Source organism: Lichtheimia ornata, assembly GCF_029851405.1.
Source record: "Lichtheimia ornata isolate CBS 291.66 chromosome Unknown scaffold00027, whole genome shotgun sequence".
In the NCBI taxonomy this organism is placed as follows: Eukaryota; Fungi; Mucoromycota; class Mucoromycetes; order Mucorales; family Lichtheimiaceae; genus Lichtheimia; species Lichtheimia ornata.
This window is the reverse complement of record NW_026695347.1, coordinates 361,378-376,233: the sequence shown is the minus strand read 5'-3', so window position 1 is coordinate 376,233 and position 14,856 is coordinate 361,378. Positions and strand designations below refer to the sequence as shown.

Below are 14,856 nucleotides of genomic sequence, written 5' to 3'. Positions count from 1 at the left end.
TAATAAAGGTCATCATTCTATGAGTTGAGTTTTCTTTATGGCATCGTAATCCAGTAGAAATGGCAGTCAACAGTGATGTTTTGACATGCTTGATCCATACAATGATATTGCAAATGGTACAAGTAAATGGTCAAAAGGCACTCTTGCACCCACCAACATAGAATGTACGGACGTTTTTAGTCATAATGGTATTGGCTATTGCTACCGGGGTGTAATAAGAAAGGTTACGTGTTACGAAGCGAGCGAGAGAAACCATCTTTGTATGTTCATGTCTTTTTGGGTCATACGTAAATGATGAGCGTAGTATGTTTATTATATATGTGCAACCAAAGATGATTTATTCTATTACCAAAGTCTACCTTCGAGATCATTTACAAAGTAAGGAGCATCAGATAGTATCTCTGTAAACACAAATTTAAAGGATGCCTTTTCTAAGCTATCAATATCCGCCGAGCTGTATCTAAGAGCGCTGAGATGCAACGATTCGATATTGGTGAAACGCTCTCGAAACGTGGTCCCACCACCATATATATCCTCGCACTTGATAATGATATGCTTGAGATTCCGATGACGATCCATGGGATAAAGATCACTGAAACGCATAGGTTCCATTTCGCTTGACATGATGAGTTTTTCCAAGGCAGGGCATCCATTAGCCAGCTGTGGCATGAGCGAATCCAAGGACTTAAATCCATACATCCTCGAGGTGCAAAACTCAATCGTGGTGAGCTGCGTTAATCGAGGAACAAGCGCAATCCAAGAGTCGTATTTAAATTCAATTGGGATTTCAATTTTCAATTCGGTGAGATTCGATTGCTGTCCAAGGTTCACATGATGCTGCATGAAGCCCTCTTCCACGTCCGCTGGAAAAAGGCTGGCTTTCATACCCAATCGTTTGAGATGCTTGTGATTTGATCGCGTCAATTCTTCCATAATGGGTGCTTGATCAATACCAGAAATAGTCTCCACCGATTCCAAACAAGGTGCATGTTGTATCATCCACAAAAGAAATGAAATCAAGCTCTCCTCCGAATCATGCAAATAGTTGATTTGGCGTAATACTTTGAATGTTACTTGTTGACTTGTTGCATCTTGTAGTAATGTTCTTGGTTCACTAAAGCGACTTGACGCTACGATACCAAAGGCCTCCAATGTCTCGCTGTGTTTGATCAAGTATTGCACCATCTCATCCTCCTTGAAGCCGTCATCAAAGTCACTGGTGGGAACACTGAGAAGACGTAGACCTGTATTTCCCTCTGGCATGTCATCCACATCATAAAAGTCAGGCGTGCGTCCTGTCAATATGAGCTGCTGTAATAATGGACAATGCTGATCAATCACTGGAAGCATAAAAGACCCCAACGGAGGATACAATTTCAAGTAACGTAGATTGGGAAACGGTCCAAAAAGAGAAAGGATGTTGTCTTGGGTCACTTCAGCATCCCGATTCCATACTTCCAACTTAATAATCTTGGGATAGGTTTTGCTGGTCGATGACATGTCAATGTCTCCACACGATATACGAATTGATAAAAGGTTCGGGCATGCATCCAAAATGTCGCATAATCGATACGGTTTCTTGGCTGGTAGATAGCGTCCATATTCAAGATCAAGATCCGTCAATGTGTTGCTCAATGAACGTAGCGATGAAAGTAGCAAAGTAGGTCCCCGTGAGATACTTTCTAATAAATGCATGTTAGCCAATGAGATTCATCCCGTATCCCCATATTACCTACCAACCACACGCAATTTATTCAACATGTTGAATCTACGAAGACGCCGTTTGGTGATTTTGGATAAGATCTCTCTCATCGGCTGGATGACTGCCAATGATCTCATAAAAGGTGCCAGATCCTGTACGCGCTCAAATCCTACCGCAGATAAAGCTACCGGTCCAATTTCATAATGCAATCCACTCGCTAACGCTAGTCGTTGTCGCCATGTACGCGATACATAAAAATACTGGCATGCGAATTCAATCTCAACTAGTCTTCGACCTTGCAATAGCCTTGGTATAATGTTGTGTGTCACGATATCCAATGGTAACTTGCTGATGAAATCAACACGTGTGTCGTACTTTTCAAATGCTGTTGCTCGTGCGTGCAGAAGTCGATCATATTGTGGGTGAGAGCGTGATACTCGTTTCAATCCATTATCATACGTTCTGATTGCTGACGCGTAATTCAAGCGAAGTGAATGGATACCACCGCCACAAAGATAACCCAAGGGTGAAGAAGGTGCTAGATTCGTCATAGCGATGGCGTCGTTCCTTGCTAGATCGAGTCGTTCGGCATTCACGAGTAGCGATGCTCTCACATTAAGAGCCAACAAAAGCTTTTGTAGGTGATGTTGCGCAAGGCTTGTCTGCAGTTTGATCGCGTTGTCAATGGAAGAGTTGTCATTGGTGGTGAGAGTAGATTGAGAAGGACACAGAATGTCAATGTCGGTCTCGAACATGCCGCCGTGGTATAAAGGAGCAAGTCGTAAATTCAAGACACTCCTCCCCCCGCTTGATTGCTTGCTTGTTGCCATGTGCGTGACCGTGTTACACAGGCTTTTGCTGGTCGATCACCCACCCCCATCATGTACCCCAACGTTCATTTTCTTCACCACCCTACTAGTCAACTTGCTCTCAAATTCAAAATTCACTTATCACAGTAATTCTTTTGGATATATGTTCTCATACATGCATGGTGATATTGTGTGTAATTCAATGTTGTATTGGTGCAGGCGCTATAAAAACCATCCTTTTTATCGTATACCTTTTGGTCGAAGAGCCGGCATCAAGGCAGCATCAGGCTAACACTTTGATCTCAATGGGTAATGCTTAAATCACGTTGTGCTTCTTTTCTTTGTGGGGCAGAACACAGCCGCTGTAAAGCATCATCATCAACATTTGGTGTAACAATCATAGCGGCATGTCGTACATCACCCATCCCTCTGGCAGCTTGTGATCTCCTTTCCAATGTTCACATTATATAAGCATTAAACAATGAGGGATCATGATAAGGCCCTTGTGAATAATAACCATCTTGCCCTAAAGTATAGGGCTAGATTAGCGTGTAAGCTTGAAATACATCAATGGGGTTGTGCCATGGGGCTTGAGTTTTTGTGTTCAAGATGGAACCATTACACTTTGCCGTACAATCCGGGAAGAGGACTGATACTTGTCATCGATGATAAAATGAGCATAGAAGTAAAAAGAGTTGAATCATCATCTAGTTGGACGCTGTGTAACGCCTGCATGCTGTGTAACGCAAGATGATGATTCATCCTTCAGAAAGTAAAGAGTTTGAGGCCATGGATCAATCAATGCAGGGTAGAAAGGAGCAGTATTCCATTGAATGATTAGTTACCATTATTCCAAGACACTTTTCTTGGATACACGATCATCGCTTGCCTATCATTGTAATAAAGGCTGGGTGACACAAAGTTTGTATGGTAAAAAATACGATCAGCATGGCTCCCCAGGTTCCTGAATGTAAACCACCTATGGTGTATTTCCTTCCCCACAGTACAAGACTATCCCATCATGTACAACGGGTTGCATGTTTTATTGAAGGGTTGCTATGGGTGATTCAAGCATGGCAACGGTGGTGATGGCTGCTTCTATAAATGTCCGACTCTATTTTTTCTCGATCGGAGGGTAGGCTTTTGCTTTGTTGCTTGCACAACACAATGAATCTTGCGTTTTGGAACGACCTCTGTCAAAAACCCACGTTACCAGCTTCCAGTGAAAAATATGCACAGCTTGTTTACGATTCTACAACACAATTACAACAATGCTTCGACTCCATCTTGTCAGCCTTGAATCTACGCGACATGGGCTTGACAAAGTGTGCCAACTACGAATCGGCTGTTCGCGATGCCCAACTTTTGCAACGCATGTCACCATCTTCACCCCTTGGGTATATACGGGAAGCCGAAGTTTACATCCAGCAAGGAAAACCACACCGCGTCATTATTATCTGCAGCCAAGGGCTCGGTGCTGTTGATAAAAAGGATGCACACTATGCGACATTGCAGCGTACAAGAGAGGATGCTGAGCAACGCGAAATCAAACGCATTGACTTTATCAGCAAACTTCCTGTCGACATTGTCATGACAACGCTCCTACCGTTAATCATTCCCAGTTGTCCTCTGGAGGCATGGGTACCTCAACCGGAGCTGAATGTGTCTATTGGATGGCGTGAACGCTTCGCTCAATGCTTTGGTGGATTGCAATTTATAATCGATGATGCTTATTACGAAGGATGCCCACAAGTTGCTCGGCTTTCTCAATACACCAAGACATTGAAGATCGCTTATTATTCAGGAGAAGCATGGTTGAGTGATTTATTACTTGGAAATAACTTTGGCTCATTAAGGGAGCTATGTATTTATCGTAAGTGTTATCGCCATTTGTATCATTCTCTCTTATTGACCACGATCTTTATCAGAGTATAGAAATCCACAAGATGGCTACTTTTTGTCAGCATTAAAGTCGATCAGCACCACGTTGACGGATCTATTTATCTCCCTTCACACCGAGGATGGCGTATTATCGATAGCCGACATTGTCTCCACTTGCCCCAATTTGAGTACATTACGAGTGATGGGATTCCATGGAGTTGACTTGAGTTCTCTTCCTACGACACCGATGCCGAAGATGACACTATTATCGATTACCTTGACAAGAGATGTTATCAGCAAGGAGGAGGTGGTTGGGATTATGGAACGTTTTCCATCGCTCAAGAAACTCATACTCTCGCCGTGCATTGATCTACAATCTGCATTTGTGGTCCCAAAGTATTGTCCATCATTGCACGACCTTCGGATTAACGTTTACAATGAAGAAAGAAAGGCCGAGCTTACGTATGCGGATAACGGGCAGCCATACGGAAGGCCTGGAATTACGGATCTTTGTATGGGCAACTACGCATGGCATCATTTCAATCAACACGAGATCGCAGCCCTCTTGAAGGATTATTCGAGTACACTCAATCGCATGAAATGGTATATGCCATTGGACAACTACAACGACAACGAGATCACTGCTATCGAATACCCTTGCCTTACGAAGCTTGTGATTGAATCTGCTGGTTGGTGGCTACCACCCAATGCTCCCATGCTTGAGGACCTGACGATAACATCCAGGGCCATATGCTCAAATCATACAGTGCTTGATACGATCCCACCCAAATTGAAAAAGTTGACACTCCTCCTTTCCCGTGGAAGCAGTCCTGACAACATGGCGCCCATCATACGATATCTCGGTCGCTTTTCCCATCATTCCCATTTGAAAGAGCTTGTTGTCCGGTTCGATAGCATGGAACAAATGCATCAAGGGCTCCCTATTATCTCCCGTTTGAATCAGCTTGAGCGTTTGACAATCTTGGACTATATGTGGGATTACCCGACAACGATCCTTGAAGAGCTTGTGAATGGTTGCCCCCAGTTGATATATCTTGATATCGGATTAGGAAGGCCACCAACCACACATGCGATCAATATTTTGAAACGCCTTCAATATTTACAACACTTTACGGTTTCAATTAATGGCATCATGTACCATGGTGACTTTTTGGCCGCCTTGCACACATTTTCACAGCTAAAGTGTATTCGAATTCGCCCTCAGCATCGCCTCAACAAAGTAAACAAGGATGCAATTGGCCGTCTCATGATGCACCGACCTGATTTGGAAGTTATAGTTGTCGACAGAATGCTGCAGGAATTCACTAACCTATTATAAGTAAATAAAATTACCATGTACGTTTCCGTGTTTACATTCGAGATTTGGCATGCTACTGGATAAGGCAAACAATAAAATCATCTTATCATATACACCACTAGTGATCAACACCCTAGACATGCCATATTGCTGGTTATCTTGTCCCATTTGCATGACTCGTAAAGGCTATCCTTTTTTTAGCCTGTCATACAGCTATTCTTTGGTATTAGGGAGAGGGTGAATGCCATATGTAGATGGTGGGATATCCTGATTACAGAGCATAGTGGCTGCATGAAGATTTTGATTAGAAGCGTGAGCCCATCGTGGTCCACCTATCCCGAAGCCACCTGTAGGTGGTCTATTTATCAATCATAAACAGCATACAAGCATGCCAACGGTAATTGCACAAAGGATCATAAGTGGTGAGAAAAGACTAGTGAATGATAGCAGCATAGGAAGATGATGCAGCTGCCATGTAACATACATGCCGTCTTATTCTATTGTTTTGCACTTTAAAAGTCTGGATGAGCTTCTCATCCAGTTAAGAGAACGGAGGATGCTATTTGCTATTGTGGATCACTAAAACGAAAGCTTGACGCCATGAACTGCTTTATCCATGATACTCAGAAGAAAAGTATTCTGCATGATAACTTCATTCAATGGTTAAAGCGGCGAAATACAACCGCTACTGCTAGATTTGCCTTTGTTAAGAAGCAGAGTATTATGGCTTTGAGGATAGCTGTGGGTAAAGCAAGAAAAAAGATGATAATGATGATGGTGATGGATAAGGTATACCCGCCCACAATCTAAGATTTGGTGCTACTAGATGTATAGATGATGTTTCTTGAATATGGTTAATCCTTCCTTTTATTGACTTTACTATGCATATTCGGTATCATAAACGACGGCTGCTCATTCAGTATGTGCCATCAATGGGCCTATAGGTGTCACAAAGCTAGAGATTAATGTTGGATGCATGGATTAGAGTGCAGCTGTAAATGGGACACGTCGCACAAATATTGTGTCCTCTCCATCCACTCTCCCGCAGCTTTACTTCGCTTTCATTGCTACGACGCATCATGACGATCCCAGTTGACTCCATTGCTGTCGACAATCTACGCATGGCGGCATCTCAAGGCGAACACGATCGCGTCATTACGGATTCCAAAGACATCTGCAAACAACTTTTGAATCTCCATCTCCAAACTCTCGACATTCAGGCTCGATCGTATGTTGCTTGTGCCAGGATCGCCAAAGCTTTGGATATTGCTACTACAATACAACAAACGGACCCAGCATCAGCACTTGGATATTTGTGTCAAGGATACATCCATACGCAACAAGGACGCTTCTTGGCAGCAGCACGTGTCTATGATACAGCCTTACAGCATGTTTCCACGGATGATCCGTTTTATGATAGGCTTCAAAAAGACAAAGAAATGGCGTTGGAGCGATCAACCAGGAGAATGGATTTGGTTGCGAGATTACCTAATGATGTCAGTTACAGTATCTTCGGGTTGGTGTTTGCTGGGTGCCGATATGAGGAGTATTGCCAATATTTGCTGGTATCATCGACATGGCGCCAATGCATCTTCCATTCAGACCATCTTCAAGTTATCATTGAGGACGAGGTGCCATTTGAGAAAACCAATTCAGTGATTGTCGAATCATTTCAGCATCTACGATCTATCGAATATCGCACCTGTGGCGTTCCATTTTACATGTTGTTCAAATCACCCAACTATTTCAACTCATTGACATCCTTATTCATTGAACGTAAGTGGATGATCAACACCATACCAATGCATGTACTCATCATGATATCAGAATCACCCTTGGGAAAAGTGGATGAAGCCATCAGCACATTATGTTCCATCGGCAGCACGTTGACAACATTGATACTAAGAGATTATTCACGTCTGGATCAGCCGTTGTATTTGAATGATATCTTGAAAAGTTGCCCGCGTTTGGTATCTCTTGATTGCATCACTGATATCCGGCTATCACCACTCGAAGCGACCTTTCCAGCGTTGTTACATCTTACATTGCACCCAGTTATCCAGCTTATTGACAACAACCTTTTGATGGATATCCTACCATGGCTCCCTTCCTTGCGACACCTGGATCTAAGCAATGTACCCACCTCTACGCCAATGGGTGTGATCAATGCCTCATGTCGATCGCTGCAATGTCTGCGTTATAGCGACGGCAAGGTGTCCTTCAGGCGACGACGTATTGTCTCTTCACCAACCCATGGATTACGCGAGCTCAATATCAGCAACACAATACACAACTACTCTTTGGATAATATTCAACAACTTTTGATCAGCCATCATGATACCTTGGAAACACTGTTCATTGACCTTCGTGCTGGTACAAGCCGCTCTCAATCGTTGTATGATGTTATCAACAAGAACGATGACATTCGGTTCGGCAATTTGACAATCTTATATGTAAAGTGCATGTCCAATACCAGGGGTGACAAGCTCTACCTTGACATGATGACATGGGTCGTACAACGGGCTCCTTTTCTGAAAAGGGTTGTATTGAGTCGATATGCTGTCTATCCACCTTTGATGCGTGCCATGGCACAATGCGTTTGTCTCAAGTCTCTGGTTACTGATTCGCTCATGCGCTTTATACCAGAAGATCGTCCCGATGATTATGATCATGTTTTTGCACAATTCATCAAGGATCATGTTGACTTTTTGGCCAATCGTGGTGGTTCTCGCTTGCAAACGCTCCATGTGGGAATGGTAAAGATCGAGGACACGATGGTGCAAGCGATTGGTGGATTGAAGTGTCTCAAGGTCCTTATACTGGGTTCGTGTCATTCCATCAATACGTCCTTTATTCCGTTGTTTCAGACGTTAAGCGGTGGTTGTCACGATTTGCATACATTGTATCTTCGTGCCGGCATCTATGGTCAACTCACGATATCCAATGACATTCTCTACCTCTTGCATGGTTTTTGCAACCTCCAAATACTTCATACTGTGGCCGACCTGAGTGAAGCAACCATAGGAGCATTAGGCCTTCGACAATGCCCTCATCTCAATCACGTGGTGCTCCACCGATCAAAACTTCACAAGGAGGTTATAAAGGTGCTCAAGGAGACTATTCAATTTGTACGTTGTGTAGAGTATTAGAATCATGGCAGAGGATCCTTATTCACATTAAAATTGCATTGCAATGATTGCTTTTCTCAATATAAAAATTATCATCTTTTATTCAAGTATAATGATGCTCATGTATAGCCTATGCCAACGTGCTATTTGTAAATGACTCACCCAGTCATATGGAATTTACTTAGTAGTAGGAGTATCAGTCGTAGTAGTACTACCATTCTGCTCTAGTGTGCCAACCCGGAAGCGTGTACATATCATCCATTGTTCTTTTGATCCTGTTTTCTTTGCTTTCTTACCCAAACACGGCCTTCCCCAGCTATTGCACTATAAGTCGTTATATCAGTGACAATTGAAAAAGGCGACTTTGTCATATAGCATCATGTTTACAGCATAAAGACAACCATCACACAAAATGTCACAATGAAGCATGGGCTCTTTTTGCAACCGACGTGCTCAGCATGGTCGAAACTACCTTGTGTGAAAGCTTCAGGATCGAACTGGTCAATATCAAATTTGGCCATGTCACCACCCGCCAAAATGAAAACAGGTCGACCTCTTGAAACTTTTTTGGTTGACATGGACAATGGCAAAAATTGCTATTGACGAGTTCGATCCTGAAACTTTCACACAAGGTACTTTCGCCCATGCTGAGCATGCTGGTATCAAAAAGAGCCCATGCTTCATTGTGAGGTTTCGAGTTACAGGTGTGTGAATGTTTTGCTATTATAAAGGTGGGTCTTTTTCAATTGTAGCTCATATGTACATTTATAGTAAGATAGGTGTGAAAGGCGGTGTTTGCATACCAAAGCGAAGAAAAAAGGAGTAAAACAGCAATGGATGATATGGGTGCACTGTCTGATGGTCCTTCATAGATTGGACGCTATTAACCAAGTCCATCCAATTGAACCCATTGTGGATTTGACAACGTGTGGTGAATGCGCCTGCTCCAAGGTTCCGTTCCATGGTTTAATTATATTGATCCGAGACGATTTGGATGAGCTATGCTTAGACCAGGTTTTGTTCTACTCCATACACCCGTATACGTTGCATGTTCGAACGCATGTACACATTACGTCGCTGTAATTTCCTCAAATTGGCTCGGATCAATGTAATGAAATCATCAAGGTGAATCTTTGGAGCAGGTGCATTTTTCATATGGTATCAAATCCACAATGGTCTCTATTGGGTGGAAATGGCTGATAGCTAGCAATGTATCAATGACCACCAGCAAGTGAGTACATATGATACATTGGTTCTTTTAATGCTGTTTTCTTTGCTTTCTTACCCAAACACGGCCTCGTGCAGCTATTGCACTATAAGTGGTTATATGAGTGACAATTGAAAAAGATGACTTTTATAATAGCTGCGGCTTTGCAAACATACACGCACCTGTAACTCGAAAGCTTTCAATGAAGCGTGGGCTGCTTTTGCAACCAACATGCTCATCCCGCCTCAAGAAACCTTGTGTGCCAGTTTCAGGATCGAACTCGTCAATCTAAAATTTGGCCATGTCACCACCCACCAAAATGAAATCAGGTCGACCTCCAGAAACTTTTTTGGCGGCATGGACAAATCTAAAAATTGCTATTGACGAGTTCGATCCTGAAACTTTCCCACAAGGTAGTTTCGACCATGCTGAGCATGCTGGTATCAAAAAGAGCCCATGCTTCATTGAAAGGTTTTGAGTTACAGGTGCGTGTATGTTTTGCTATTATAAACGTGGGTCTTTTTCGATTGTGACTCATATGTACATTTATAGTGAGATAGGTGCGAAAGGCGGTGTTTGTATACGAAAGCGAAGAAAAAAGGATTAAAACAGTAATGGATGATATGGGTCCAGTGTCTGATGGTCGTTCATAGATCGGATGCTATTAACCAATTCCATCCAATTGAGCCCATTGTGGGTTTGATAACGTGTGGTGAATGCGCCTGCTCCAAGGTTCAGATCCATGGTTTAATCACATTGATGCGAGCCAATTTGGATGAGCTACGCTTAGACCAGGCTTTGGCTACTCCATACACCCGTGTACGGTGCATGTTGGAACCGATGTACCCGCTACTTAGCTGTAATTTCCTCAAATCGGCACGTATCAATGTAATTGAAGGACGCATACGATCTTTGGCGCAGGCGTGTTTTTCATATGTTATAAAACCCACAATGGGCTGAATTGGGTGGAATTGGCTTATAGCTCGCAGTGTATGAATGACGGTGATAAAGTGTACCCATATCATCGATTGCTCTTTTAATCCTTTTTTCTTTGCCTTCGTACACAAACCCCTGCTGGCACACCTCTCACACTATTAGAGTGTATGGGTAACCATTGCCAAAGACGACTTTTATAATAGCTTCATTGCTATAGTTGAGGTAAAACATAAACGTACCTACCTCACAAAACTTTACAATGAAGGATGGGGGCTTTAACCGGACAATATTGCTTGGTGAGGCCTACATTCATGATTTAATAGTGGATGTCATCATTTGGAATCCAATCACTGCTGATATGGCTTTTGCATACTTGATACATAAGCTTTATATATAAACCACTACGTGGGATACCTTTATGGTACGCTACATACAAAAGGGAACAAAAATGGCAGGTTTAAATAGAGGAAAGTGTATACGTAATGTATAACAGGGGGCTCAGTCTCCGTCTCCGGTAGGATTTTCACGAATGATGATGTTTAGGTCAGGTCTCTGTCGTCGTACATGCTTTATATGGCCGTCGACGATGTCATAGTCAGGATATAGGGTAATACGCTTCAGCTGAGGAAACGTGCAAATCGCATGCCAAAAGGTGTCATCTTGCGAGTCTTTCTTAACGCGAAATTCAAACTGCTGAAAATGTTCAAGTCGTTTCAAGATGTTCACTGAAGAGGTCGCTGGTGGGCTCATCAATTGGAGCTCAAGGCGCGTTAAACGAGGACACGCTTGGACAAGGCCATCCAAAAAGTTGTTGATTTCATCCTCCTCCCAATTCATAAAATGTCGGATCATTAGGCATTCAAGGTGTCCAAGACGATATACAATATCAAGCTTGTTTTTGATGGGGTGTTCATAGTTGAAAAGCATCACAAGTTCTTTTAGCTGCACCGTTTGAGCAATGCGATTAAAGTAGCGTTGAATCAATGACATGTCGAATCCTTGAGGTGCACGACGAAGATCCAATTCAAGCTTTTTCAAATGGGATGGTATCATGTCAAGTACTGGAGGGTGTTCGCTGATGACTGTATACGACAGCTTCAATTCTTCAAGCAAGGGTGCATTGCGTGTTATCTGCCATCCAGAGGAAGAGACACCAAGTTTCTTGAGATGAGGGTATTGAAGGTGTTCAATGGTCTCGGTACCACGGCTACGATCACTTAACCAATCAAGGTGTACAAGTGTCTTGTTGTATTGCTTGATGATCGATCGGATATCCTCGGCAATCCGTTCATTCCACTTAACCGTATCTGTTACGATCAAAAAGGACTTTAAGCCAACCCCTTCACTCGAGTGCTCTTCATGCTGATAGTATAGATGAATACGCGGACCAAACAATGCAAGACGAAGGCGGTTAAGTAATTGAGTGTATTCAGAGACAATAAACGCTGATTCAAGATCCTCGCATGGATAAATGTCGAGCTCCTTCAATGATGGAAATCGCTGCCAAATCCCAATAATCTCCTCAGTGGTGATTTTGTTCCTTGACTTGTTATGAATCGATAATGTCGTCAACGTAGGCCATATCTGCAAGGTAACAGGGCTGAGATGGATATGAGGCGGATCATAAAGACGCAACGTAACGAGATTAGGGCAGGCTAACATCAGCTGGTCGGCCCATAGCTCAATGTCGTTTTTCACTTCCACTTCCAAATACGTCAAGGTGCTGCTGACTGATTTCAACGCGGTAAGAAAGTGCTGAACGCGTACGCTTCTGAATCCTTTGATACAGACAATGGTTAATAAATGCTGCTTACGAAAGCGACGTGCACAACTTACTTTCAATTACTATCTTTTCCAACGATGAAAAGTCGTGACCACGAATGAAATCGCCGAGCCATTTGCCTTTGGAACGGGATGAGATGTGCAATAACTTTGCATTGGGAGCATACTTGATGACCTGGGACACGTTGTCACCTTCGCCAAACTTGAAACGCAATCCTTTGAAGCATTGAATAATACGCTCACTCCATATCTTGCTCACTTTTAAATATCGACTTGATCCCTCCACAAGGTTGTCGTACATGAACATCGGGATAAGCGTTGAAACGACAATGTCGACAGGTAGTAGGCTCATAAAGTCAATGCGTTTTCTAAGGCGTTTAAAAGCATCCTTTCTGACTTGCTGCAATGTTGCATAGTGCGTATCCTTGGCGTCCACCTTATCGAGTCCTCTAGAGCATACGGCCATAACACGTCGCTGTTTCCCTTGTGCGCTATAAACTTCGGCTAAGCGTAAATACCCAAGGGGTGAAGATGACGAGAGTTGAAGCATAATGTGGGCATCGCGAAGTGCACCATCAAAGTTAGCAAACTTGGTCAATGCCAATGCACGTAGATTCAAGGCTGACAAGATCGATTGAACGGGTTCATGGAGTTGGCTGGTTGCATCGTGAGCGAGCTGTGCATATTTTTCAGAGGAAGCTGTGAGTGTGGGTTGTTGGCAGAGGTCACCCAAAGCATGTTGGTTCATTGTCTGCTGGTTGTGGAAGAGAAAGAGGGGTCACCAAGCAGAACTAGTCCCTGAACACAAAGTTTTATTGGCCCTGTTGTAGTGCATTTCGGGACCCGTGCATATCGCGATATGCCCTAGTGCATTTCGGGATTCCAAAACACCCTAGTGCATTTCTGGACTATAGGCAGCCGTTGATGATTGTGCCCTGCCAAGATGATAACATAGGTCCTCATGTGTTGTTTTGCTAGTCGAGTATGATCACAAAGTATTTTGCTCACAAGTGACAACATCGCCTCATATTATAACACGTCCTATAAGCATGATCAGATTCATAATTCATATGGCATTTTTGGGAGAAGTTATCGGGACGAGAAGTGTAAAAGTATATGTAGGTGAGGATTTCTATTATAGTATCAATACCGGAAAGAGTGAAAACTTCATTCGACATACGATTTTAAATGATCACAGCACTTCAAGTTAAAAAGCTGCCTATAGACATGAAATGCACTAGGGTGTTTCGGAATCCTGAAATGCACTAGGGCATATCGCGATATGCACTGAATCCGGAAATGCACTACAACAGCCCAAGTGCCTTCCTTTCCGACAACCTCTGTTTAGCTCGGCAACCGGAACACAATCCTTGCTCTATTTCACCACCTTTATCATACTCTTTCAAGTTTCACTCTTACTCCTTGTCGACATGCAGCATTCCTTACCTTCATCAGATTCGAGGCAACCGGCATTCGTCTCCTTGGTGACGCGTCATCACTAGCCCCAGCTGCTCTTGCTCGCTTGTGCTTACACTTTTTATCAGCTTCTTCTTCCACAACGCCAGTTTTACCTCCCACGTACGACGATGACTAATGCATCTAGTGAACTACAATTGTGAACAAGGCTCATTGTGTGAGCTTACTGAAGATCTTGGTGTTGAAGGTGCTCGTCGTTACTAGCTCAAAGTGGCCAACTACGCTATACCATGCAGGTGATTTACCGGCATGCGAAGGGTTCTTACATACGCATTGGTACGTGGGATAGTATAAATGTGAATGTTGTAAGACTCATAAATCCTCATCGTCGTCATCAATAGTTACATGCGCAAGCGCCACCTCTTATGTTGCAGTGTCAGCTGTCGTGATGCTATAGGATGATTCTATTACTACAAGTGTTGCTTTGATTGGTGACCCATTAAGCCGATGATGAGGTATGTATGTTTGGAGGATGAGCATTGATGGATATGTTTTTCTGAGTGCGTGGATTTTCGCATCAAGCAGTTTGGCCATATGTACAGGTGGATGGAAGGATATGGTAAGCGATGGAGAGAATATAGGTAAATGAGGTACTCCCTTGTCCTGTTAGCTATACT

At 43.1% G+C, this 14,856-nt stretch overlaps 4 protein-coding genes across 4 annotated transcripts; 2 read left to right on the top strand and 2 right to left on the bottom strand.

Annotated features, from left to right (window-relative positions):
- Positions 1-345: 345 nt before the first annotated feature.
- On the bottom strand, positions 346-2,457 carry O0I10_006320 (uncharacterized protein; the record flags this gene model as incomplete). Its single annotated transcript, XM_058486350.1, has 2 exons — positions 346-1,682; positions 1,737-2,457. 2 exons carry the CDS (start codon positions 2,455-2,457, stop codon positions 346-348), a joined length of 2,058 nt encoding a protein of 685 aa, XP_058342962.1.
- Positions 2,458-3,678: 1,221 nt separating this feature from the next.
- O0I10_006319 (uncharacterized protein) lies at positions 3,679-5,731 on the top strand (the record flags this gene model as incomplete). The annotated part of the gene is made up of 2 exons (XM_058486349.1): positions 3,679-4,384; positions 4,440-5,731. The coding sequence occupies 2 exons, from the start codon at positions 3,679-3,681 to the stop codon at positions 5,729-5,731; spliced, it is 1,998 nt and encodes a 665-aa protein (XP_058342961.1).
- Positions 5,732-6,789: 1,058 nt separating this feature from the next.
- On the top strand, positions 6,790-8,859 carry O0I10_006318 (uncharacterized protein; the record flags this gene model as incomplete). Its single annotated transcript, XM_058486348.1, has 2 exons — positions 6,790-7,486; positions 7,538-8,859. The coding sequence occupies 2 exons, from the start codon at positions 6,790-6,792 to the stop codon at positions 8,857-8,859; spliced, it is 2,019 nt and encodes a 672-aa protein (XP_058342960.1).
- A 2,620-nt stretch (positions 8,860-11,479) lies between these two features.
- On the bottom strand, positions 11,480-13,511 carry O0I10_006317 (uncharacterized protein; the record flags this gene model as incomplete). Its single annotated transcript, XM_058486347.1, has 2 exons — positions 11,480-12,759; positions 12,818-13,511. 2 exons carry the CDS (start codon positions 13,509-13,511, stop codon positions 11,480-11,482), a joined length of 1,974 nt encoding a protein of 657 aa, XP_058342959.1.
- Positions 13,512-14,856: the final 1,345 nt, after the last annotated feature.